We start from the raw sequence: 27,140 nt of genomic DNA on the forward strand, positions 1-27,140 counted from the left end.
CCCCTATATTATAAATTTGCACATGCAAATAAAACTTCCTTTCAGCTTTATTCCATTAATTCCAAATGAACATATAGTAACATCCCAGAATTAACCCAACAGAATGCATTCTTGCTGTGGAACAAGAGATGCCACAATTTCATTTCTAGCCACCACTGAAGGCCGTTTTGTTCATCCTTATTCAAAAGGAGACGTGTCGAGGTGTCTTGAAGTCCTTGTGCCTTGTGTTTTTGCTATAGCGATGAGATTGTAAATGTGTTTTGAAAACGCTTACGTCCCAATCGTGTAATCCATCCATTTCTTTACAGTTGGAGTGTCCATGTAATCAGTCTCCGAATGTAATAAAAATGGACAAAAGAAAAGGGCAAAATGCCATTGGGGAATTGCCACAAGCGGTCTTTTCTCTTTATGCATTTTTTTGTGAATGTCAGACAGCAAACCTGACATTTATTTGCACAGGACACCATCCAAAGGCATAATTTAAAAAGAAAGCATCATTCTTTCTCAAATGGCATATTGTAAGGCTTCAATTACTATGAATTAAATGTTTTCTTCTTTTTATTGGATTATGGATTTCCTGTTTTTTGTATGCATAACACCCTGTTTTTTTCCATTGTTCATAATCTGTATCAGTCATCTTCATGAAGATTATGGGGGTGTTGGAGGTGAACTGGTTTTTAGTCAATTGGCTTTTAACAAAATCAATTGCCTGAAACTATCACTACTCTGTTCATTTTTCTCCCAACCTTTAATAAGTGACAGGAACTTGGTTTAGTCCTGACACTTTATATCCCATTTATCAACAGATGACTGCAGAAAGTGCGAACAATCAAACTTTAATATGAAAATATTCATGGGAAAATAAATCCATAAATAGTATCACTTTCTTACATTCAACTGAGTCGACCTCTAAAACATTCTAAGTAACAAAGTCACAAAACTTTGACAATCCCACACTGTATTGTAACTTTAAGAACATTTCTCTTTAGCACAAGCAAAAATGGCTTTTACATATCATTAAGGTATCAGTAAACCAAGTACTCATTGCTATCGGTCCGTAGGTTCAGCGATAGTTGACAAAATAAAAACATTAAAAATACGGAATATAATAATATAAAGAAAGCAAAAATGTGAACATATTCTAAATGCAAGCGTTTATGCTGTCAACAAATAAGTAATAATTTAGGAAATTCTAACTAAACAGCACAACCACATTCTTACGGTCACTTCACAAAAAAAGTCTTTAGCCATGTTAGCACACGTGATTCATTGTTACGAGTATTTTTTTTTTGTAATCATAATTTTATCATTGCAACTACATCTTGACAGAGACCCACTTATAACTTGACATGTCATAAGAACCATTCAGATAAAGTGTAACCAAATTTTCCTACTGAAAAACAATCAGTGTAATAGAACAAAAACAATACTAGTAACAAGGATGGCCAAGTCTAGTAGACGTTTTTGACCAGTTCAGCAATATACGAATGAATAAAATGAAATGATCAGTATCCAAGGATGTATACTTTCCAGATTCAAGCAAATATTTGCAGAGCTACACCCCAACATACACAAATATGAATCAGAGCTAGTAAATAAACTCCACAAAACATAAACAAACATCATTGTGAAAGCTAAAACTATGTAAATTCCCAGTGTGATCTGACAAGTTTACCATCAGTGATTGATGTGCAACAGAGGCCTTATGGGCAAACATAAGTGAGAAAAAAGCAAAAAGAGTCCATAATAGCAAAATAATTTGAGCAACTTCTTAAAACATCTGCAACAAGAGGCAAGTGGCATATAAAACCTTTAGCAATTTGCTACAGTACTCAGTGATTGTTTTTCAGCACTACAAGTAACCAACACATTTTACATTCCAAATATTTGACAACACGACTTCTACAAAATGCAAACACTGTTGATAAGACCATCTTCATCAAACGAGTCTGATTATTGTCGAATTATGTCAGTTTTGCACTACTAAAAATGACCATTCTCTTTGTGGTAAATAAAATCATTTCATTGGCAGAAGGCATACCAGTCTTCAATATATGCAGAGCTAAAATAGCCACTATTATATAAATCAAACATTCAATCAGCAGTGTATGCTGCAAGTGAAAGTGCAGTTATTAATAGCAATTAAGCTTTTTGAAGTGTACTGTGTATCATGTTTTTTCCATTTTCATTTGGCAATTTAAAAAAACTGTAACACTAACATCTATTCATTCATTTTCTGAACCGCTTTATCCTTAAGGGTCGCGGGGGGTGTATAAGAGTGTGTATGTACATGAGTTGTCCCCTTAGGAAGGGACGTCAGTCAGGGTCTTAACAAGTTCTCCAACAAAACACAATAAAAGTACGGGAAATTTGGAGCTTTTCTTTAGCCTAATAATTAATAGGGCATTAAGTATGACTAAATAATAATTCGCAGTTTGTATTTAGGGAATTTGAGCAACAATTTTAAATGGTAATTATCAATTACCTTCCGGGCGACCAAACGTCCAGCGACCAAAAGTCCGGCGACCAAACGTCCGAGTACCGCGGGGGACAGCCAGGATTGGTGGACAGCCAGGGCACGAGGAGACGAAAAACCATTGATGCCCACACTCATACCTAGAGGCAATTAAGAGTGTCCAACCAGCCTACTATGCATGTTTTTGGAATGTGGGAGGAAACCGGAGAACCCGGAGAAAACCCACGCAGGCTCGGGGGGAACATTTTGAAATTTGACCATTTAGAAGAAAGAAAAAAAATCGCTTGTTTTTTTTCACTACTGGTAAATGGGGGGGGGGAAAACAAATGAAACACAGGTGTGATATGATTACAGAGTATTTTTCAAAAAATGATCTAGGGTGATCAGTGCTGAGTCAAGCTCGTGCAGATGCCGCCCCGGGGGGCCTTGGGGAGTCCTGAGGAGTGGGGCTCTCAGTCTCCGAAGCGGTAGATTCGCCGTCCTCATCATCGTCGTCGTCCGTCTGTTCTGAGCTGTGATACATCATAAGAGCTTGGGTCTTATGCGTAATGGTGACTGTGCATGGGCCCTGTGCCCACGGCTCGCCATCCACTTGCATCGGCATCGTGGAGCTCTTCAGAATCAGCTGGAGAGGAAGGCGCTTCCCAGTTAACGCCAAACCAAGTGCAAAGTTGTCTCAACAAACTTCCCGTCCTTTTTTTTTAAACTTATGCGAAATAATAATAATAATACAATTTCAGTCATCATCAAAGACATCATGAGAAAAAAATGTCCTTACCCTGACAGTGTGGGCCTGTCCCAGCCGTACCGGGTTGGCCAGTTTGACCTGGATCTGTGCACAGTGGAAGGAGCCAAAGACACCCACCACTTCAAGCAGACCGTCGTCCAACCTGACACACAGAAGGAAAAAACCTCAACCCTTTTTGCCACCAGGGACCAAACAGTGTGTGCATTAAGAGAGTTGATGCTAGTCTTACCGTGTGGGGGGGAACGGTTCATCTCCCATTCCTTCCCAGATTCTGCAGCCACCCCCCCAGTAGCCAATGTTACAGACAATGATGCCCTCCAGGCTGGGCAATTCAACCCTCTCGCCATCGAGCTCCAGCTGTAGGCCGAAACAAAATGTAGTTTTTAAACGATGTGTGCGTGTTTTTGTGTTTGTATGTATGTATATGTCTATATGTCTGTATGTCTGTCTGTCTGTATGTCTATGTCTGTATGTCTATATGTCTGTATGTCTATATGTCTGTATGTCTATATGTCTGTATGTCTATGTCTGTATGTCTATGTCTGTATGTCTATATGCATGTATGTCTATTTGTATGTATGTATATATATATAAAAGCAAACAATAACATAAGGCGGCTTAACGATAGCTCTAAAGTAAAGAATTAATTAAATAGGATATATATACATACATATACATATATATACACATATGTATATACATATATATATACACATATACATATATATATATATACATATACATATATATATATATACATATACATATGTATATACATATATATACATATACATATGTATATACATATACATATGTATATACATATATACCATATTTTCACGACTATAAGGCGCACTTAAAAGTCTTACATTTTCTCCAAAATAGACAGGGCGTCTTATAATCCAGTGCGCCTTATATATGGACCAATATTAAAATTGTTATCACGATAAAATAAATCAGTCGATAGGGTACACCATCCTCTACAGGTCTCGCAACTACGGTAAGCAGCCTGCGACTTCATTTTCCCCCGTGCGCGGTTCATGCTGGGATATGTAGTTCTTTTGTCAATACAACCAGTATGACAGCGAGCACAATAATTTGGTGCTCGCCGTCATTCCGGGTGAATTGACAAAAGAACTCCAGCCACTAGATTGGCGTCAACAGAGCATTCAAAGCTAGACTGCGAACTATATATTGAGCCGCAACAGCTCTCGCAACCCCGACTCTATTTCCGGTGCGCGGTGAATGGTGAGATATGTAGAACAGCGTTTCATTTCGGTTGAGCTCGATCTAGCACATTGATTCTATGTTGGCCATCATTCCCAGTGGAAGTCTCAACTGTGGTCCGAGCTTTCAGGAAGGCAGAAATTACTGACTCAATTAATGACACCTTTGGTGAGATGGAGACGTGCGTGTTGGATGCCGCATTCGCCCACCGCTAACATGAGTTAAAATGCTATTGCTGTGTCACGAAAATACTAATACTTTAACCTCAGAGAAAAAAAACTGTTGTTTATTCATGTTGGGAGTGAATGGAGTTGTCAGAAAGCTGATTTGTAATCTAGGTATTAATAAAGTTTGGCTGACCTTTCTGACTGTTTTGTTGACATTCCCTTTAGCGCAGCACCATCTAGTGGATGCATAACGTAACCCCGGCCTCTACTGTAGACCTGTATAATGCGGTGCGGTAGACCAGTGTAATGCGGAGCGGTGCGCCTTATATATGGAAAAAATTAAAATGTGTCATTCATTGAGGGTGCGCCTTATTATGCGGTGCTCCTTATAGTCGTGAAAATACGGCATATATATATAGGTTTTTATTATAGGTTTTTTAACTTATGCAAAATAAGTACCAGTTAAACATACAATTTTCACTCCACAGTAAAATAACTGACTTCTGTTTAGTTTGATAGTTTACATAATGCCCTTGCATACTTTTTATTATATTTATCAAAATACGGTGTTTTGTTAACTGTATGCTTGCCCCAAAAATATAATCACAAGTAGATTATGTTTCAGTAATATAAAAATAAATAACTGACAGTAAATCAAAGATTGCTGCCAAATCCAAAATGGACTACTACTAACTCTACAACTACTGATTACTAACTAAACTATGATATATATTTACAGGTGCATACTGGGGTATAAAAAAAGACAAACTTGCAGTAAACAGGGCATTTCATAAAAAAAATCTGCTGTACCTCAATCCTCTTATCCAGATCCTTACATTCTTGCACTAAACAATCCTTGGTGCCATATAAAAAATACACAGCCTGGAGAAAAAATGACAGAAACGCATGACAGTGTTGGTCAAGTCATGAAAAATAGTTTCAAATGAAAAACAGGGTTGTTGTTTTTTCCTTTTTTAATGCAGGGTGGAATTAAAATAAAGCTGCTCTGACCTTGTTGATGATCCGACTAGAGAAAAAAGAAGGCGTTTTCTCACGATGTGTGTGGAAGTTGAGAGCCATAAGGGCATCAGGACCCACAGAAAAGTAGTTGTTCATGGACAGGACCTGAAGGGATGAGACTGTTTGTTACCTGTTTGCAGTTGAAAAATAAACCTTTGTCATATATATTAAACCAATAGAAATCTAATTCATATGATTGGTCATCCGTCACACCTGAAATAATTTTAAAAATTAATTCATTTTGTGGGCAAGCTGGGTAACTGACTTTTGGTGGTCTAAAAAAAAAGATTCGTCTTAATAATACTTATTCACCAGTGTGATACATATAGATTTCACACTCACCTTTGGTTTTCGAATAGAGAGGCCTTTGGAAGACACCTGCACTTTCCATCTAAAAATAATGACATTAATCACAAATATATCCCATAGCAACAACATATTTGCCACTTTAGGTAATGATAACTGCCATAGCTGCAGTAGATTAGTTTTTTAGAAGTAGGATTACAGAGGATTATTGTGCTATTCCTGAAACTGAATCAGCCTTGCTATGTTATTGTATAAAGCTGTGATTTAGATCAACATTATCACTTGGCACATTCCAACTAAAAGAGCCAAATATTTGCCTTAGGCATAATGTCTCTGAATGTGATATATAAAACGGTGTCATCTTTAGACCCCACCTGTCCATTTTGACCACCCCTGCATCCAGGATGTTGCGAAGAACCTGTTCAACAGGGATTTCACCAGCATAACCAGCACCCCAGCCCAAAGTGTTTGAAAGGTCATTTCCTGTCCCAAGTGGGAGGATGGTCACCTTTGGGATAAACTGGTCTTGACCCTGACCAAGAGATGTGCAGATATTTAGCCAAACATGACCAAACCGGAACACTTACGTAATGGCGCGTTCCATCGAGGCGTTGGCAATTTCCAATGACGCAACATGCTCACTCACCTTGAGTTTCATGCTATCGATGGCATCTAGCACCCATCCCACAGTGCCATCACCTCCACACACCAGCACCTTAACACAACCAGGTGGTAATAAAGTGCACAGTTGAAGGGCCTTGGAAGGTGCAAGCTTTGAGAGGTCAAAAACCTGTGAAATGAATGAAAAAGCGCTTCAAAAAACATCAAATGTATAACTCTCCATAGCTATAAACAGCTCCCTTCTCGCAGAATATATTTAAGTTTTAATTCATTAATTTGTCTTTTTCTTAAGAATCTGTTTATTATGACACCTTTCATCAAAGCACAAGATTCTGATTCATGATTGGATCATGGAAAAACAAATAAAGAAATGATTCAATTTTCATTCTACAATCATACATAACGAACTGTCATCTACCTATAGTTATCGCAAATACACAATAAATTCAAATTATGATAATTCGAGTGCCCAGCAGCCGCAGCAGGAGTACTTGACAAAATGTATTTAATCTATTATTCTGTTAAATCAATCAGAAAGCAGTTTTTTTTAGCTGTAACGAGACAAAGGTAGATTATTGGAGTAGAAATATATAGATAGCTTTTAATTCTTCTTTACATTTTACAGATACAAGGTGTTCAGATCATGCTGGCTGACCTGCACGGGGTTGAGGAGGGTGCGAAATTCTCCCAGCAAAGCTTCCCCCATGTTGTTTCCACTACGTGTGTTCGCTAACACCAACACTGGAGTCCATCCTTCTCCACAGTCCAGCGCAAGCTACGAGCAAAACAAGCAAGAGACAGCAGTGCAGCTAAAATAAAAATGGTCCAATGCCATTACAATCCGAACTTCCCAGTTTTATGTAAAATGAGTGTGTAATTTAGGTTTGACATCTATGCCATTTGTCGATGGTGTGCAACATCCAAACAACGTCTTATTCATTAAATATATTGCGTTTCATGACAATGCTTGTAGTAACTATAAAATATAGTTTCTTAGGTAGCATGGATAAAATATCCAACCTTGCCCGTCTGTTACTGAAATCCGAGCGAGCATTGAACAGGCAAGTAATTGACTTATTTAGTCTTTTATATAATCTCCACTTTTTTGTTTATTCTGTGACACATTCTGCTTCATTATTTTTCCCTGAGCTAACTTTTCCAAAAGAATTCCTCCCAGCTATCATGCTAATAAATGCAGATTAAGTGTTTTCCAGAGAGAATAGTGATCCAATCACGGCAAAACTTATTAGCAAATCAAATATTTAAAGGAAATCCAACCCTCCTATCCCAGAGGATAACTTGAAAAAGCAAGCCCTGGGTGTTTCCAACCTAAATTATTCGGAAAGCCTGATAAAGTTTACCAAAAAAAAAATGGAATGAGCCCCATGTGAGAACAAATGAATACATAAGCCCACCTTTTTATACTCATCAGGTTGTCTATGGCCGAGCTTGTTGACTTGGTGCAGATAGTGAGGCGGGATGATTAGGTTGTGGAACTCGCCTAAATCACAATGGGGTGCGTCCACCAGGTTGTCTATGCACTCGTCATGCACTGTGGTCTGACACCACATACATCTAGAAGTCAGAAAAATAACAGAAATGTGTCAAAACCAAAGTGTTTCTCTATACCAAATCTTAAGTTTACTACCACAAAGCTTCTACCATTTGTAATATTTTTTTGGAGTAACTGCTATAAAAATCCTCACAAGGGTTGCATGGGGTGCTGGAGCCTATCCCAGCTAACTACGGGCACCAGGCGGGGGGAACCCTGAATCGGTGGGCAGCCAATCGCCGTGACTGGACGTTTGGTCGCCGGACTTTTGGTCGCTGGACTTATGGTCGCCGGACTTTTGGTCGCTGGACGTTTGGTCGCCCGGACCCAAACAACCGGCGACCAAATGTCCGGCAACCAAAAGTCCGGTGACCAAAAGTCCGGCGACCAAAAGTCCAGCGACAAAACAAGGTAAAACAACACGGTCTACGCATCAATAAAAGCCAACAATGACCCTGAGCAGTTTCACTGAGCGGACGTGTGAGTGTATAAGAGTTTGTATGTACATGCGTTGTCCCTTTTAGTCGGTATGTGAGTCAGGGTCTTAACAAGTTCTCCAACAAAACACAATAAAAGTATGGGAAATTTTGAGCTTTTCTTTAGCCTAATAATTAATAGGGCATCAAGTATGACTAAATAATAATTTGCAGTTTGTATTTAGGGAATTCGAGCAACAATTTTAAATGGTAATTATCAAAAACCTTCCGGGCGACCAAACGTCCGGCGACAAAAAGTCCGGCAAACCAAACGGCCGAGTACCGCCAATCGCAGGACAGAGAAGAGGGGCAACCATTTACACTCACACTCATACCTAGGGCCAATTTAGAGCGTTGGACCAGGTTACCCTGGATGTTTTTTGGGAGGGAAGCTGGAATACCCGGAGAAAACCCACACAAGCCCGGGCAGAACATGCAAACTCCACACAGTAAGGACCGACCTGGGATGGAATCCTCGACCCCAGAACTGTGAAATAGCGAATTGAGAAATAGAAGCACAAAACAAATGAAACCTAAAAAGCCCCACAAAACCATTGAACCACCACACTTTGAGAGCCAATTTGATTGGAGTCGCCTAGATCCGAATCCCGATCCAAGACGTACCTGAGATCACAGAGCTTCGGCTGCGTCCCACACTGCTGCTTGCACACTACACAGTAGCTGGCCAGGGGTACATTGCCCCTAGCCCAGCGGTGGGCGACAACCCCGTCCGGTCGGGAAGGGGCCATAATCTCCTTGCAAGACAGCTCCAGGTCTGCACGGCGCAGGCACTGCTCGTCAGCGCACACGCCGCAGCCATCACAGAAGGCCCCGTGCATGATGTGCTGGGAACAGACGCAGCAATAAGTGGGCTTATTGAACAAGTCCGTGTAGTGCCAGCTATGTCTGCTCTGGCGGAAGAACTGCTTCATGTGCGTTTTCCTCTTGGAGCGTTGGACGCTGCACCACAGGGTGATGAGGACCGGGATCATAACAGACACGAAGGTCCAGAAGAGAAGCGACCACTCCTCCCCCCGCACGATGTTGATGTTCTCCTCCGTGGCGGACATGGCGGTGCGAATGGAGGTCAGCGACGGCAAAATACGGGAGAACCGGCTGTTTTCGCTAAACAACAACCAGGCCGAGTCAAAAGGATACGCGTCTTCCTGGTGTTGATCATATCGATGCGCAGACACGTGAGGATGGAAAAGTGAAGGGTCTCCAAGCGAACATTTTCACGGGTACATTTCGCGGAAGTAACCGTGACGTAGGGCCTACGAGATCTTCGTCATTGGCACAAAGACTATTTAGCTTGCAAGATAGTGCCCGGACCCTGACGACACAACTATGGAAATCCGTGAAAACCTTCTCTCGTCTCATCTAATCTCATTTTCTGAACTGCTTTATCCTCATTAGGGTCGTGAGGGGTGCTGGAGCCAATCCCAGCTGTCTCCAGACCCGAGGCGGGGGACACACTGAATCAGTGGCCAGCCAATCGCACGGTACGAGGAGACAAAGGACAAAGATGCACACTCACACCCATACCCAGGGGCAATTTAGAGTGTCCAATCAGCCTACAATGCATGTTTTTTTGGAATGTGGGAGGAAACCGGAGTACCCCGAGGAAACCCACGCAGGCCCGGGGAGAACATGCAAACTCCATACAACTGGACCGACCTTACATTTTTAAGGAGGAATGGTTGCTTCCCCACACTGCCACCTAGTGGATCAGAAACAACAATAAATAAACACGACACAATGGCCTCTGCTGTTTACTACTCTCTCATCAATCAATGTCCTTGAAGATATTAGAATGGGCTACTGTTTATAAATATGATTCAAGTTTTTTTTTAAATAGCAGAGTAACTGCTTTATTTTGTGAGTCAGTAACATGATCGCTTGTTATGTTTTGTGGGTGGCACTGCAGAGGAGGAGCTGGATATTTTCCTTCTTCACTAGTTTTGGAATTCAAGTTCAGACCTCAGAGAAGAAAAAATTGGAGATTGAAAAGGTCTTGACGATGAAGAAACTGGGGGTCTTCCTGCTTTTTTTGGTCACTTTGACCATCTACACAGGTAGGGAACCACTAAAAATGATGACTTCGAAGGTTGCCCTATTGGTGATAATTAATTAAGTAAAGGTTTCTGTGCATTGATATGAGTGAAACTTTGTAAATTCTAACTCTATATTATCGGGGTTCATTTCCTTGGCTGTACACAGCTTTTAAAACACGTGCAACTCCTCATTATAACTTGTTTTCCAGCTACTTTATTTAAATCCAGAATGTTCCACTGAGGTCTTTATTGATCATTTGCATAGCACTGCAATCCATGCATAATTGATTGTTATTTCTAGCATAATCTTTGTTTGTCCTTCTTCTGAAAAAGCAAATATCCTTCTTCACAGGTTGTTAGTGTTTTTGCCACGTTGCCGTGAGAGTAGCAACCACAAATCTGACCGTGTGTTGACACAGAGCCGCGTTCATTTTCACAGCAGCTGAGAGAAAACGAATGCGTCCACCCGGATGGCGCTGCACAGGCCTGACTCCCAAGGGAGCGAGGAGAATGAATGGCCACTTTGTTACCGTTCAGCAAATAGCCAACTTCCAAATAGAGGCCATGTTAGAGAGAGTGTGTGCTAAGAGGGGTGGGCATGGGGGAAAGGAGTGTCAGTGATGTGTTATCTTAGCTAGAAACAGAATGGCTCCCCCGAGAACGATGCTGAGGAGACTTCCAAATCACCTTGCAGAAAGCCCTAGTTGGAACATTTTTCTTCATGGCCGTGAATACACAAGCTAGTGTTTCAGGAGAGGAGGATTAACATAAAACAACACACCTAACACACTCAACATGAATGCACAAACAAATAACTAGTCTCGAAATAGATTAACTCATTGGCTGCCAATGAGTTAGAATTACTCTGAAAATGAATTGTTGTTAAAGAACCATGTTGTACTTGTTGGATATTACCTACAACTTAAAATAATGAAACTGAGCAAACTAATCAACATCATGTTATAGGAGCTATAATAAAATATCTATAATTTCGACTCAAACCCATGATCGCTGCTACCCCTCCAGTCAAAATGGATTCGACATCTCTTGTTATCACTGCCACTGAACCATAATCAAGTAATGAGAGGATTCCCTGTTAAAAATGGAATTGATGTTTATTATTGTGGTAACGGCAGTGAAATGTAAAATTTTCTGTGTGTAATGTAAGTAGAGGTTTAAGCATGGTAAAAAAATGTGTACATTCTTTCCAAATGTGTATTTTCTTTTAAGATGCCAACCCCATCATTAAAGAAAGCCTTGCTAAGCAGCTGCTGCGTAGCAAAAGACAGGAAAGGCCGAGGACACCGGGCCACCCTGATGAGCCCATGAGGGTGAGCAAGGGAACGCATACATTGGTTTTGTGAACATAAGCACATTTTGTCCAATCTTTTGTCCCTAAAATCCTTCATATAGTGCAAAAGTGCCTTATTAATTTAATCACTGCCAGGTACACTATTCACAGTGTTCGGGTACTTAGAAAAATAATAAAATACTATGTGATAGTGATTGAATTACCTTTAATGTAAGTGTCAAGAATACTTGATGACAGAGAAGTTCACTGATTCATGTTTTACTTTATTACTTTACACTTAATGCTACTGTTATAACACGTTCTGCCTGTTCAGTTTGCTTATGTCGCACATCTCTCTTGCTCTTAGCTTCTCTTGACTTTGCCTTTCACCACTGTATATTTGTCTGACCTTCTCTCCACATCAGGAGCACATGCTTCACATGCAGGTTCTGGACCAGAGAGCACAGGAGACCAACATGGAGCACTGGCTGAACCCTCATTGCTACCCACGCTGTGATAGGAACTATGGATACCCTGTCTGATGATGTGCACCAAGGTCACCACCTGATTTGTATCGTAACCCAAATAATATGAACGCACGCAAATAGAAAAAATCCACAACAATAACATCAATTAATGAGTACTTTTAAATTTAGCTCAAATGGTGACAAGTGGTTTGCGCGGCCCTATAATTCTAAGAACAAGGGTTTGAGCCCAGGTCCAGACGCCCCTATGGGAATTTTGCATGTTCTCTTTGCGTGGGTTTTCTTCGGGGTGATGCAGTTTCCTCCTACATAATAATAATAATAATCAGACATAGGCTTTGTCATCATCATTGACTCGTCAAAAGCCTAATTGTCATCATACCCAGCTGCGTATGACGAAATTACATTCCAAAAACCTGCATGGTAGGCCGGTTTAACACTTTAATTTACCCTTAGGTTTGAGCGTTTGAGTGCGAATGGTTGTCGGTCTTTTTGTGCCCTGCGATTGGGCGTGTCCTCCGCCTGGTGCCCGTAGTTGACTGGGTTGGGCTCCAGCACCCCCGTGACCCTTGTGAGGATAAGCGGTAAGGAAAAAATGAAAAAAATGTGACTAAACGAAAGTTTAAAAATTATGTTGAAGACAACTCCCTATTAGTTTCCCTTAATAAAAATGTTATAATACAATAAAAATTCCCGTTCTGTTTTGAATCAGGAATTCCTTCCTGGACACATTTATTTTTTTAAATAAAATGAGCAAACTTTAAAACGCTATATTTTATATCAGAGACAGCTGAATAATTGCGTTCATTAGTATTCAAGTGGGAAATATACCCAAAGAAAAACATAAATGTGAGTAACAAGGATTGTGGGCTGTGGCCCACGCACACAATAATGATTTATGACAAGGTCATCGTGTTTTTTTACTCGTAATTGGAAACTTGCTTAAAAGTAAATGCAAATAATTTGTCTAAAAATCAGTGAGAGATAATGCCTCGCTCAGGAGTGTATTAAAATGTTCAATTTCTGACTGGACCGGATTCATTGTTTTAATGTTTTAATTTTCTTCTCTCCACAGAAAAGAACGGCGTCGTCATAATTCAACCAGAGAGAAACGGAAAGTCCTCCTAAAAACTAAAAAAAAAGATCAGTGAATGAAGCGAAAAGATATTGAAGATAGCGTTTATCCATCCAATAATGCATGTTCAATTGTTGGAATAGTATGTATAATCATTTTTGTATATCGTAGCCTGGTAGAATGTGTGTGTGTGTGTGTGTGAAAGCCCGGATATGACCAAATAAAAACAATCACGATTGAATCATTGCTGGCGAAATGAGTATAATTTTAGTCAGTTTTGATTGAATTTTCTCAGCCCGTATGTGGACATTTATGGCTATTATTTTAGAAGCGACTTGCACAACATATAGCTTGAAATGCGCGTGCGAGTTGGGCGTGGACGCGCATGCTTGTTATAATTAAAAAAAAAACGCCTATAATAAGCGGCCAGTGTTGCAGCAGAAGGGAAAACGTTTATTTCTTTAAAATGTGTCTTCCGATCAGAAAAGAAAATGATTATTGCCGAGATTTTCGATCAACACAATAGTGCACGAATTTAAAAAAAAAGCTGAAAAAATAGGCCTCTCTGAAATTGGAATCATTCGTGGCCTTCTGAGTTCATTTTTTAACATTTACGTAACAATTCAGATTGAAAATGCACTATTACATTAAAACAATGTATCTCCTCAAATTGAAAAATTGCCATGCCAATGCGATTACCTCATTTGCTATTAACGTGATTTTTAATTGAGGTATCAATAAACAAAGACAAGCATTTTTAAACAAATGAAACGCTTTATTCATTTGAAACAATGTATACAGCAAATCCTGTTTTTCCAATTCAAAACTCACTGCTCTTACTTATGCATAATAATGTATTATTTTGTAAATAGGGAAATGCAATTGGGCCTGTACACACACGCAAATTAGTACATTTAGAAATGCTGCCAACGTGATACAACAATGGATTTTGACAGCAACATAGACAAAATAATAGACTTTTCAACACATAGTGCTAAAAAAAAGACTCATGAACAAAAATCATTGTCAAATACTTTTACATCCCAACCAACCCAAATAGAATGGCTTTATTAACAAAAACAAATCATCTCCCAGCATGAGATGTGTGTGGTGGGGACAATTTTTTTTCCCAGTTCTATTTTGAGAAAGGTCAAATGTACAAATTTTACAAATGTATCCAGTGCATAAAGAGAGGAGAATTTGATTAAAATTTTCTCAATGCTTCCCAGAAAATGTCAACAAAGAAAACAATGTTCCTTGATATTGAGACAAAAGTTCCTTTGTCTACTTCAAACCAAATGATAAAATGATGTCCCCGAGTCATCTCTTTTCCTTAAAGAACCCTTTCGAGGTGCTGCTCTCCTTTATGGTGACCGTCAGGAAGTTGGAGGTCACATCGGTCACCAGAATCTTCTCCACGCTACACAGGGAGGGCCGCCACGTCACTTCGTCCAAGTCCACGTGGAGTCGGCTCGGGGACGGCTTGTCCAGAAAGTAGGGCTTTTCCGTGGGCAAAAGATGCGTGGGGCGGGCGGCCACAAGTTTGGGCTGGCCCGAACTGTTTTTAGTCCTGTGGGGGTCCTTGCTGCCCACGTAAAGCTGCTCGTAGGATCCCGCTGTCGAGACAGGCCGGTTGCGTGAGCGATGACGGTGACGGTGGTGGCGGTGACGATGGTGCTTATGGCTGTGACCGTGATTGCCCAGGTATCTGTGATGACTAACTTTGTGTAGTCTGTCTTGGCTACTTTGCAGCTGGAGCATTTTTGGGGGGCCGTGACTCACGAGCTCGGAGGTTGAGCACGCATTGAGACGCAGTTTGGGCTTGGGCCCTCTTTTTTTGGGGACGTGCTCGAGCGCTTCGGGGAAAGCTTCAGGCTCATCTGGAGGGCCCGCGAGGATGCTTTCGCCTCGGTTAATAGTGCTCGGTGGGAAAATGGTGGGAACGACAGACCGTAGGCCTTCTCTGGCCCTTGGGGCCATGGCGGGCTCGGGTGTGGGGTAGCGAATGTGCATCCCTCGCATTGCCTCGTTCCGAAACTCATAAGACTTGGTGCTATCTTTTGCCTGGGCCTATTAGAAAATTGGAAAAATTCAAGGACACGAATGAATCACTTGGTCACGTGTGTTACCTTTTAAATGTTTGACACTTGACAGTTTATTACTGTGTGGTAATCCTAAAGGGGATGTTTAAAAGGCCAAGATTCCAAAGTGTAATTAACGTGTGACAGTGCTATAAAACGGACAATTACAGGACCAAGTTCCTTTCTAGACCTCGTCTTCACCTCTGAACTTCCACTGACCCTGTTTAACAACACTCTTGTCAGAAGTACGCATGCTGGGCATATGTAGGCCAACTAAAACTTGAGGCCCAGAAAATAAATCAAGAAATAAAATACAACAAGCTTTTTTTTTAGTGTGAGGCCTTAAAAATATTTGAACTCATATTTTGTTAACAGTTGCTGTCATTAACCAATCCATTTGAACTGGAAACGCTAGTAGCGTTAAAATTAAAAAATAAATAAAACCTGAAATGGATTGGACGTGGAAAGTGGCCGTCAGTGGCAGCACATACATTTAAAAAAACAAGATATATAATTGATTAGTTGTGTGTTTTATGTAAAAGTGACATCCAGATGGATAGAAATGATCATTATTTGACTTTTTTTTTTAAATGGGTCATTATCGTGCATTTTGTGAAGCAGAGGCTTCAGATTTGAACACAAAGTCAAATTAAGACGAATGCGTACCTTGAGCAGAAAGGTCTTCGGTTTCGGACCTCTTTTTTTGGGCCCAAATAGTTCCCGTTCCCGTTCCCTGTTGTGAAGTGAGACTCGGCTTTCGTTCAAGTGTCAACCGAGCAAAGTGCACGAGACGACACGTGATGCACAACCTACCTCTGCTCGAATGCCGCAAACAGACGCGAATCCAGGATATTTTCTTCCGGTTCCCACGTGCTGTATCTGGAACACACACGCGGAGAGAAAAAAAACGATCGTTTCGTAGCGTGGAGGGAAGGAAGCTCGCAAAGCTCGGAAAGCTCGGCCGGGTTCGATGGTCGCGTTAGCCCCGCGTGTTTCGCTTCCCCCGCGGAGCTTTCATCACGCTAGCCGCGGCAAAGCTAACGACGTCCATTGACGCACACGAGAAGAGAATAGCGAGACTTACTTAGGAGACCAGCCCTTCCATTTCACCAGATACTCGAGCCGACCCTGCATGCCGTCACAAACACAACAGGCGTGACTTTAGCTCGCCAGGCGACAATACTATTAGAGGACAGCATTTATTCCGCTTAAGTGAGGAGACGGGCGGCGTACCTTCCTTATCCTGCGCTTGATGATCGACTCGGCGGCGAACACTCTCTCCCCGACGGCAGACAGCTCCATGTTTACTCCAGTGCAACCTACCGTTAGCCTGCTAGCGTCTTTTTTTTCTCCTCCTCCTCTGGTCGCTGCCACTCTGAATTCCCGACAGACCATAATACTCTTGAGCAGAGAATGGACGTCAGCGCATTTTTTATAGCGTTGCTAGGAAACCGTAGTCGGTGGACCCGCTAGGACGACGCCCATTGGCCAGGTCGTTGCTACGTGCTGGGGTTGCTAAGTGAGGGGAGGAGCTTAGCTTGAAAAGATCGCTTCATTACATTCAATTGCATATGATGCGGCGCATTAAAAATATGTACGAACGTTTTCTTATTTGTTTACAATACAACGTTTACAATTTGAATAAATTAGCCGAGACGTCTATTATCCTTCATTCAATCCAGCATTTTATTGAATTGAATAGAATGTTTTTATTTTCATTATACAAGTATAATGATTAATCGCCAATTTCCATTTGTTTGAGGTAAATAACAGCATTTCAATTCAGGTTTTTGCTTTACTGTTATTAAATTGGAGGCTATAATAAGATACTTTCATGGCATCTAAGTGTTTTTTTCAAGGATTGTACTTTTTTTTTTAATTGAGTCATCACACAATGTTGTCATCAACTGTGTGGGTTGTTTGGAAAATGTAGCCTATTTTGATGCACGGTTTTGTATGGGTTTTCCCCTCCAGACTGATGAACTCAGGTATTTAAAAACATGCAAATAAATATGTTTTTTTGGCCCGTCCTATTGAAATTACTCAGCCCAAAAACCCCAGAAAGCAATTTAAATACAACATTATTTGGCGTCAAGTGTCATGTGCCAAGTCCAAATTCCATACGCAATTCCCGCATTATTACCATATAAGAAAACAGCAAAATGAATACAAATAAAATATAGAGCATTATTGTAAGGCCTTAAAAATTCCGTATTGAAACCGTTCCTTTATTGCAAATACCGACTATATTACATTTCCCCAATTTATTTGAAATTGTTTACAGCATAGGGAAGTAATTATAAACAATTGGTAATGATGAAAAGTGTAATATAATAATAAGAGTAACAATGATCATAATAATCGTACTATCCAATCGTTGTGACAAGAAAACGAATTTGAATAACAATATAAAAGCAAATATCTTTGATATTAGGACACAAAACATAATTTCGAAATATAAATCATGATGATTATTAAAATATATTTTTAGCCTTAACACACGGCAAACTGATTGGTTCATTGTTGAATTATTTTTACCGTTTAAAAAAAAACAGGTATGTTAGGCGTCGATTAATGTTTGTAACAAAGGGAGAGGAGCACATTTATCAAGCCACGATCAAAAATATTTCAAATCAATCGCACTAATAACAAATATGCATAATTTGTTGATCACGTTCTTTTCCATCAGAGTACTAGTCCATACACAAATATAATAATAATATAAAATACAAATATTTTCACATGACGGCTTATTTGTTAATGGATATTTTAAGACGGATGCCGTTTTTTTAAAGAGACAATATTCATTTCTACATCGAATTATTTTCAGGAATTGATGATGAAATTGATTCTGAAGACCATTTTTCCTGGGGCTCTCGCTCCTTTTAAAAAAAAAGTTTTAATAGTTACTCGAGCTTAATTGCTGTGTCGTAACCTGATTTTATAACAACAGCTCTTTTTATTCACGCGCGAGAACATTTTCTTCTTGAGACATCGTTTAGGGGCTTTAGGGTGTTCCTAATTCAAAAAAGTTGGTGTTTTTTTAAACACAATTTCACGTGCTGCGTAACGAAAAGGTGCGCTATTTTGCTAGGGTGCACTTGCGATAAAATAATTTGGGAATTTACCCGTTTTCCTTTGCCTCTATGCAACATTAAATTATATATTATTGTTAGTAGTAGTTCGATAACGCATTCCCCGAAGTCACAAATTTCCCACACAGCAGCCCCGTCAAATATTCATTTAAAAAGAGCTCTTGAACGCATCCTTCTTCTGTTCGCCATGATCATCAAAATTCTGAAAAAATATGTTCATTCCCCCAAAAAAGCCCCTTTCATGCATCATATTGTTGCCACATTCAGAACAAAACCATCTCAAAAAAGGCTGAAGAGAACAATCATCTAAATCCTCTGGGGGGTTCTTATATTCTGCGCATTCTAATGGAGCATTGAAATATTAAATATGGAGCTCAATTGCCTTTTTTTATGATGTCTCCAAGCCTGCGTGGACTTCGCAGCTGTTGCCCCCAAAACAAGGAATTCTGACGTCGCCGCAGCTGCCGCGAGGCGTTTTTTTACCCCCCAAAACATCACTGACGAAAGATCGAGCGAGAGAGAGAGAGGCGAGAGAGAGAGGAGAGAGAGAGGATAGCGCAGAAGAGAGGACAGCCATTTTCTCCTCTTGTGCGGGCGTAGTAAATGGAATCGCATCTACGGAAAGAACAAGGCTGTATAGGAAACAGGATATTAATTATTGTCGTTGTCTCACGTCTTTTCCCCAAAACGCGCTTGCTTTCAGTCTTAGAACGAAGCAGTATTGACATTGGAAAACACACAGTGTTTTTTCTCAGGGTTCGTGCAGCAGTTTTATTCAGTCCCGTTCATGCAGTGTAAACATGTATGATGCAATCCCTCAATGGTTTTCTACTGTACCTCCCTCACTCAAACATATTCTACATATATATATATATATATATATATATATATATATATATATATATATATATATATATATATATATATATATATATATAATGTATATATATAATATATATGAATATATATGAATATATATATATATATATATATATATATATATATATATATATATATATATATATATATATATATATATATATATATATAATTTTCTGAACCGCTTTATTCTCATTAGGGTCACGGGGGGTGCTGGAGCCTATCCCAGTTGACTCCGGGCCAGAGGCAGGGGACACCCTGGATCAGTGGCCAGCCGAGATCGCACGACACAAGGAGACGGACAAACATACACGCTGACACTCATACCTAGGGACAATTTAGAGTGTCCAATTAGCGCATCAGCCTTACAGCTCTAGGGTCCTGGGTTCGAATCCAGGTCGGTCCACCGGTGTGGAGATTGCATGTTCTCCCCGTGCCTGCGTGGGTTTTCTCCAGATACTCCGGTTTCCTCCCACTTGGCAAAAAAACATGCATGGTAGGCTGATTGGACACTTTCAACTGCCCCTTGGTATGAGTGCGAGTGTGAATGGTTGTCCGTCTCCTCATGCTCTGCGATCGGCTGGCCACCGATTCAGGATATGTCCTCCACCTTTGGCCCGAAGTCAGCTGTGATAGGCTCCAGCACCCCTGCGACCCTAGTGAGAATTAAGTGATTCCGAAAATGAATGAATACAGAATAGATGCTGAAGTGTGTCTGATATTAAAATGTGTATTTTGACCTTTTTTAGTCAAGACTGCATGAGCCTCCTCTTCTTTAAAAATGTTGAAAGAAGAGAGCCCTTTCTTCCTTGCCAGGTTCGATTAATTTTGGATATCGAAGATGTTGGTTGTCCAAATACAGGCTGGAGATGATCAACAGTTTCTTCAAAGCTTTTATTACAGAATAGACAGGCACAGGTGAACTACAGGCAATGGCTGTCGTCTACAAATACGCAGACAAATAAATTATTTACAATTACCTTTATACTGTCAAAAGGGCGGAACCGAAACTGACCAAGGATGGGATTTTCCACTTCACACAATAAGCTTATGTTATTAACTGGCAAATACAAGATAACGACAATATTGCAAGTCTTCAAGGACACATCTAGCTACAGGACTGAGCTCTACTGAGAAGAGGAAGTTCATGCAGTCATGATTAAATAAGGGCAAAATACGCATTTTAATATCAGACACACTTCAGGGCTTATTAAACTAATTCTCTGTAAATAGTTGTTTGATTATCGTATTTACTCATTGGGTGGCCAACAAAATCCGTCAGCCATTACAGTTTAAAAGGATTGGACACCTTTCACGTATTGATAGCACTGAAACATGACCGTTCACTGACAGATAAAAGATAAACTGAGTAAACATAAAATTCCGTTCGGTTGACAGCCCTCCACTTTCAAATCTTTTGGATCCGTATCGCCGTCAGTGGCAGCCAAGAAATTAAAAGTGCCTTCACAGTGGCTACAGGTATACAGAACAAATGACAAAGTACAAAAACAAATAGTCTGTTAATTACTCACCAACAAAAAGGCTCCATTGCTTGTACATCCTCTTTGTTCGGGTTTTATATGAGACACGTGTTATCAACGTGTTATGTCGCTAACTTCTGCTTACGTGATATAAACAGGCAACATGCAAGGCAGTGTGTAAGAAGAATCCCAGTGGAAGACAAACTTTAATTTGCAAACAATTTTATTTTTGGAAAACTGTATAGGAAGCATGTTCACAAAAGATAGAAGTGCTTCACTCTCTGGAATCATGTGTTGGAACGCTTATTTCAGTCTCAAACTGCCTCCTCAAGTGGAAAACAGGAGGTTATACAGGTAGAAAGAATCTTTAGGTACCTTTGTGTGTGTGGGGATTCTCAAATGTGCTCATTCTAAACGTGCTTAAGATGTGTATATATCAGATGCAGCAACAATTCAACTATCATAAATGGGAGAACAAGGAGTAACTCAAAGAATTAACACTGCAGCTCTGCAAATCATAAATTAAATCAATGGCCGCATTGACTTTAGCATCTTACTCGTGTGTCCAAAGCATGTCAGGCAACACAGGCAGGAATAAATAAAAACCTACACAACATTGAAAGTTTACTGTAACACACTGTTCCCCTCCAAAATGCAAATGACCATCACAAAGGTGCTTTCCTTGTTACTTTTAAGCATGTATCCAAACTAAATGTATGATCATCCGGTCACATTTTATGCTAAGACACACACGCGCACACAATACAGTGTATTTTACCATGTTTCAATATAAATTTCTTCCGTTCAAACACTCCCATAAAGCCTATCGTATTACATCTGTACAAGTGTTTGAAGGTAAACCATATAGTCACAGTTAAAAAAAACAAATAAACAAATATATAAGTGCATTTTCAGTTAGTTCTAACATTCTCTGCTTTCTGAACAAAGTTTGAGATGACTCCATGTGATTAAATGACAAAGTCATGCAGGAAATGAGCAGATAAAGAGAGGAAGAATCCAAATGCTTTTTTTTACTATACAAAATTATATATATTTATAAAAACCTTCCTGTTTACATTCAAGCCTCTGAAAATACAAATTTATTAAATGCTCTTTTATACAGTTACACTGCAACATACTCCTTGAAGGTGACTGTGAGGCAGTTTGTAGTAATGTCAGTAATGACTATATTCCCAAGGAACGGATGAAACGGCTCCACTTTTTCATTTTCCTGGTCCGCACCAGTCAACGTATCGACTGTGTCCACATTTCCAATGTTTTGTGTTTCATCCTGGAGCTGACTGTGTGTTTTCTTTTTTACTTGTGTGTCTGTCTGTGTTTCATCCTGTGTGTGCAATTGTGGATGGCTCAGTTCGGAAGCAGAAACTTGAGGCCTCACGCTCAAGTCTATAGGCTCCTCTTGATTATGATCAGCATAGTCACATTGCAATGAAAAGGGAGCCCGGAGGGCGTTTTGGTCAGTGCTAATGCTTTGTGTGGGTGAGGAGATAGTGTGATGGGAGCTTAAAAACCTCTTGTTACTCCTATGCTCCTCGCTGTCAGTGACAGAAATGTGTCGCTTTAATCCTTGAAATTCATCTGGGGTGTTTCTTTTGTCAGCGGACGCGGGAACTGAGGTGTCCAGAGGTGAAGAGGCCAAATGAGGCTCGGCTGTCAATTGTAAAGGCTGATCCACTGGAAGCAGACACTGACCCTTAACCTCCACATTTTGATCCTGTTCCTTCACAGCAAGATTAGGTCGAGCGGCCTGTTGGTTTTCTTTGGCGCAATGTCCTGTGAATCCGCAAACGGTTTTGGGTTTCTTTGCAAATCCATTCACGAGGCCAAGATGTTTGACCAGTTCCATCTTCTCCAGGTGCCTTTCCGCGCAGTCCGTTCCCTGTGAAAACCTCTCTGCGGGTTGGGAATCGCCATTGGTGACATCGGAGGAGTCCATTCCGTTTTCCATGTATTTGCTCATGACGATAACAATACGTCCATTTTTATTTTTGTTTTTCACAATTTTCAATTTACTGCCACTGATGCCGTTTTGCTGAGCTGAGGAACAGTATTTAGGCTTGACCTTCTCTAGTTCTTTGTGACCATTGAGGTCTGCTGGGATCTTTTTCAGCTCCATAGTGATGTCTTTCACTTTGGTCAAAACTCCAGACGTCTTGTCCCGGAACCACTTTTGCTGAAGCACAGGTGGGAGATTGTATCCCTTGACGGGTAGCTCTGGAGCGCTGACCTCTTTGGGCTTCACAAGGACCGACTCGTGCGCCTGTAGACCCGGCTGGTAGTGGTGGTGCTTCTTGGTGTTGAGCTGATAGTAAAACTTCTTGCCGTTGGCGTGCGGCTCAGTCTCGCTTTCTCGGCTCACGGGCTGGTACTGGTGGTGCTTCTTGTTGTTCAGTTTGTACTGTTGAATCTGGGGCTGCAGTACTGGGACGGAGATGCTGTTGTGACAGCTGCCGTCTTGCAGGGAAGACTCATGAAGGCCGTCAAGCATGCTGGATCTCCGGGCAAATGAAGGGACCTGTTAAGTAAACGGTTATCGAAAATGAGAGCTTGTAAATAACTTCAATTGATTTTCAGTGGTGCAGAGATCTCTAATACTCTGGTTTTCTCCCACATCCCCAAAACATGCAGTTTAGGTTCAAACTCTAAATTGCCCTCAAGTATGAGTGTGAGCAACAATCGCTGTCCATCTCTTTGTGGCCTGTGATTGGCTGGCCACCAACTCAGGGTGTCCACTAGGCTGGTGCCCATAGTTGGCTAGGACAGTCTCCAGCATACGCGGTACGGAAAATGAATGAATGAACATTTAGAAATATTGCCCAACTCACTGAGAAAAGGTTTCAAAAATGTCCTGTCAGTGAAAAAAACGATAATGGATTCCTCCACACAGGATTTGCTTCTGGCTTCGGGCTGTTGACCATTCGTTCAAGCTACCCTCTGCACTACAGAGTAGTTCCTTTCTGTCATTGGCAGCGTCTGTATTCAGTTGGTCCCCTGCTGTTCACAAGCACCCCTGGTGACATTTGTTTCAAGTGCTTCCAGCAGCATTGACCTCAGCTGAGAGGAATGCCACCGGGCTGCTTGGTGACCTGTCACTGACTTCAATATGTGTTACCACTGACACCTCCGGAAAGGAAAAGAAGCAGTGCACTCTGTGGAAGGAATCCTGGCCCTTTAGAACAGTTGGACGATGCACAAAACATGCTATTCACAATCAAGAAGTTTCAAGGCAAATGGACATTTGGACACAATTGCAATGGTAGCTTTTTTGTCTCACCAAGAAATTTTTTTACCACCAAAGCACAGCGTTTGCCAATTAAAGGTGGCAAGATAACATTTCCATAGTTAACATTAAAAGAGTAGGCATTAATGTGCCAAGTAAATGGAGTAAATTATTTCTGTTACTTTTGGCCGTCAGCAAATGAAGCTGAGAATAATAAAAAAAATCTTGTTTCATGTGGCAATTGACAGACACATTGCACTAACTGCCTAACAGGATGGAGTTCTGCCAGACTATTTTACATTTAATAGTTTTTTTTCCTTTGAGTAATTTTCTGGTATTTGTGGAAAACTGCTCTTGACAAAAAAGTTTATTTTGGAAATCACAGGGATGATGTTTGTAACTCACAGGAAGGTAAATTCTTTTGGCGGGCAAGAAGCTCATCAAACAATGTGGGTATCCCACGATGCAAATTGAACAGGGCATGTTTGTCCAAGCAGTAAGAGACTAATTACATTTTAGTAAGTAACTCGCTATACTCAGCTCGTCTGTTAGTCATCACACATTTTATGAATATAGAATTCTTTTGTTGCAGGCAGTAATTCATTCTTCACAGACAGATTTTAGATTTTTACCTGGACCAGAAGATGTTTGGGTTTTGGTCCTCGCTTACGATAGCCCATTAGCTGCTCTTGACGTTCCCTGTAAGAGAAAGAAAGGGCAGGCTCTTAACGAGAGCGCTGTTTTTTGTGTGACTGTACCAGGAACTGAGGTATTAGGTCGTTGCTGACTTTTTTCCCCCCTCTCTCTTTACTCTTCTTGCCACAGCAGTAACTCAATACAGCAGAAAGAAGTGATGTCAGTCCCCTCCCCCATCTTCCTCCCTCACATCTAATTACAGTGACGACTCAGTGTATTTTCATAGCCTGGCATTCGGACAATTTGGCTCCCCGGAGAGACATGCAATTAGTTTCAATAAAATCTCCCCTTTAGAGAGAGAGTGAGGGCAAGAGAGGGTGGGTAATTGCTAAAACAGACGGAGAGTGATGTCCATGTTAACGTGTGACCTGCGCCTGAAAGGTTGCAGTGTGTGAAAGAACACACAGGTTTTGAAAAAGGCCAGTGACAGGTTAACACAATATGTATTTAAAATACTCAGTTCCGTATTTAGGAGGGCAGTCCTTCATGGAACAAACCTTTTAGCAAGTAGTCATAAGTGACACGGATAAGGCCCTCAACTAAAACAAATCACAAAGAATTTGGTAACATTTGACCCTTTTAATAATAAAGTGATTTCAGAATCCATTAAGTTTAGCACTTAAAAAACACTTAATTTTTTGTACAATTGAAATTAATGAAGAGAATGAACACAAGATGTGTCGTACATTGTCTACAAGACTAATACGGGTATTAGCATAAACTTTTTTTAGTAGGTTATGCCTTTTCAAAGTTGCATGACATGTTCAGCACACCTTAATTTCTATAAAAGTAAAAGCAAAAGCAGCCTTTTCAAAGTTGCATGACGTGTTCAGCACACCTTAACTTCTATGAAAGTAAAAGCAAAAGCAATATTTTTTAGTATCTTAAGAAAGATGACTGTATAACCAAGTTTTGCAGACATTTGTACAGGTGCTTGTAGAAACTGTGGGGCAGGGCAGCGGGTTACGACTCAAGCATGTTAACCTGACGCTGACATGCAAAGTACGATCATGTGACCAAAGGGCGGCAGACGCTGCACTTTGCGCCTCTGACTTTAACCTCAATTATGACTCCCTGATGACAACAGTTTTAAACCTAATCCAGTCCTAATGGTGGTGTTGAATAACAGACAATCAATGAGTTGAATTCATTGTCAACATGGGATTTTTGTGGATTTTACACAGTTTCTGCTATGACAACACCTGAATCTTGCTTAAAACATGCTGACGAGTGACACTCGCCAAGTATCGTAATGAAAGGAGGAAAAGTAGGGAAACTGTGAGTTTCAACATGTTTAGTCCTGTTAATGTATGCTGAATAAGGACTTTTGACACTCGTACGGCTGGTTTGTCCAACTCATAAAACAAAACATACCTGTCTTCAAAGGCATCAAGCAGCCGTGGGTCCAAAATATTCTCCTCGGGTTCCCAAGTATTATACCTGGTAAACGAGAACGGGAAAATTAGGCCAAAAAAAACAGTACAAATGAATCCCAAAAAACACAAGAGCTTTATTTAGATATGCTGCTAATTAAAAATCCAGATTGGCATGTGTACTGAGACAAATACATACTGGTGAATGAATATTAGAATGAACAACACCTAACTTTGAAGGGCCTAAAAATAAATATCAAATTAAGGTGATTTAAAAAAAATGATTCTAACAAGTGATCACACACATTTGTGGTAGTTACAGGAATCATTGCTGAGGTTTACGGGGTCACTTACTTTGGGGACCATCCACGCCACTTGACCAGGTACTCAACCCTTCCCTGTGAATGCACAGATAAACAGCAAAAGCAGTGACAAAACAAATAAAAATCGTCAGATCGTCTTAAAACATCACGAGCTGTCAAACATGCAAACAGCAGGAGCGAAGAGTAACTCTTCGTTTCCATGTGACCAACCTTCCGGCTACGCTTCTTCTCGATGCTCTCCACCGCAAAGACGCGCTCTCCCGCGGCGGGAAGCTCCATTTTCACATTCAAGTGCAGCCTTTTCACCTTTTTGTTGTTCTTCAGATTCTCTCCTTGCCTTCGATTGCAGACACCTTACCTTCTTCAAATGAAAAGGGCACGAGAACAGTGCTTCGCTTCCCTCGCTTTCCCCTCGGAAACTCGCTCTTCTGCAGCAGTCGAAGCTGCGGCCAGAAAACACTTCATGCAAATAG

The 27,140-nt window shown here is 40.6% G+C and overlaps 4 protein-coding genes across 5 annotated transcripts; 1 reads left to right on the forward strand and 3 right to left on the reverse strand.

Annotated features, from left to right (window-relative positions):
* Positions 1-2,816: 2,816 nt before the first annotated feature.
* On the reverse strand, positions 2,817-9,883 carry dgke (diacylglycerol kinase, epsilon). 2 transcript variants are annotated; one of them, XM_077605702.1, is made up of 11 exons: positions 9,218-9,882; positions 7,981-8,140; positions 7,221-7,340; positions 6,591-6,734; positions 6,319-6,476; positions 5,981-6,029; positions 5,630-5,743; positions 5,429-5,500; positions 3,454-3,581; positions 3,255-3,366; positions 2,817-3,101 (listed from the first exon to the last, which is right to left on the reverse strand). In XM_077605702.1, exons 1-11 carry the CDS (start codon positions 9,661-9,663, stop codon positions 2,871-2,873), a joined length of 1,734 nt encoding a protein of 577 aa, XP_077461828.1. In that variant the 5' UTR covers positions 9,664-9,882; the 3' UTR covers positions 2,817-2,870. The 2 variants fall into 2 exon arrangements, with proteins under 2 accessions (XP_077461828.1, XP_077461829.1); XM_077605703.1 differs by having other exon boundaries at positions 3,039-3,182; positions 9,218-9,883.
* A 427-nt stretch (positions 9,884-10,310) lies between these two features.
* c7h17orf67 (chromosome 7 C17orf67 homolog) lies at positions 10,311-13,739 on the forward strand. Its single transcript, XM_077605705.1, has 4 exons — positions 10,311-10,668; positions 11,878-11,978; positions 12,364-12,494; positions 13,499-13,739. The coding sequence occupies exons 1-3, from the start codon at positions 10,485-10,487 to the stop codon at positions 12,478-12,480; spliced, it is 402 nt and encodes a 133-aa protein (XP_077461831.1). The 5' UTR covers positions 10,311-10,484; the 3' UTR covers positions 12,481-12,494; positions 13,499-13,739.
* Positions 13,740-14,252: 513 nt separating this feature from the next.
* Positions 14,253-18,306, reverse strand: cbx8b (chromobox homolog 8b). The gene is made up of 5 exons (XM_077606252.1): positions 16,813-18,306; positions 16,664-16,707; positions 16,393-16,458; positions 16,246-16,312; positions 14,253-15,568 (listed from the first exon to the last, which is right to left on the reverse strand). The coding sequence occupies exons 1-5, from the start codon at positions 16,972-16,974 to the stop codon at positions 14,819-14,821; spliced, it is 1,089 nt and encodes a 362-aa protein (XP_077462378.1). The 5' UTR covers positions 16,975-18,306; the 3' UTR covers positions 14,253-14,818.
* A 2,933-nt stretch (positions 18,307-21,239) lies between these two features.
* LOC144077906 (E3 SUMO-protein ligase CBX4-like) lies at positions 21,240-27,140 on the reverse strand. Its single transcript, XM_077606010.1, has 5 exons — positions 26,878-27,140; positions 26,699-26,742; positions 26,346-26,411; positions 24,908-24,974; positions 21,240-23,570 (listed from the first exon to the last, which is right to left on the reverse strand). Exons 1-5 carry the CDS (start codon positions 26,944-26,946, stop codon positions 22,158-22,160), a joined length of 1,659 nt encoding a protein of 552 aa, XP_077462136.1. The 5' UTR covers positions 26,947-27,140; the 3' UTR covers positions 21,240-22,157.

The sequence above is a fragment of the Stigmatopora argus genome, chromosome 7, assembly GCF_051989625.1.
Source record: "Stigmatopora argus isolate UIUO_Sarg chromosome 7, RoL_Sarg_1.0, whole genome shotgun sequence".
Classification (NCBI taxonomy): Eukaryota; Metazoa; Chordata; class Actinopteri; order Syngnathiformes; family Syngnathidae; genus Stigmatopora; species Stigmatopora argus.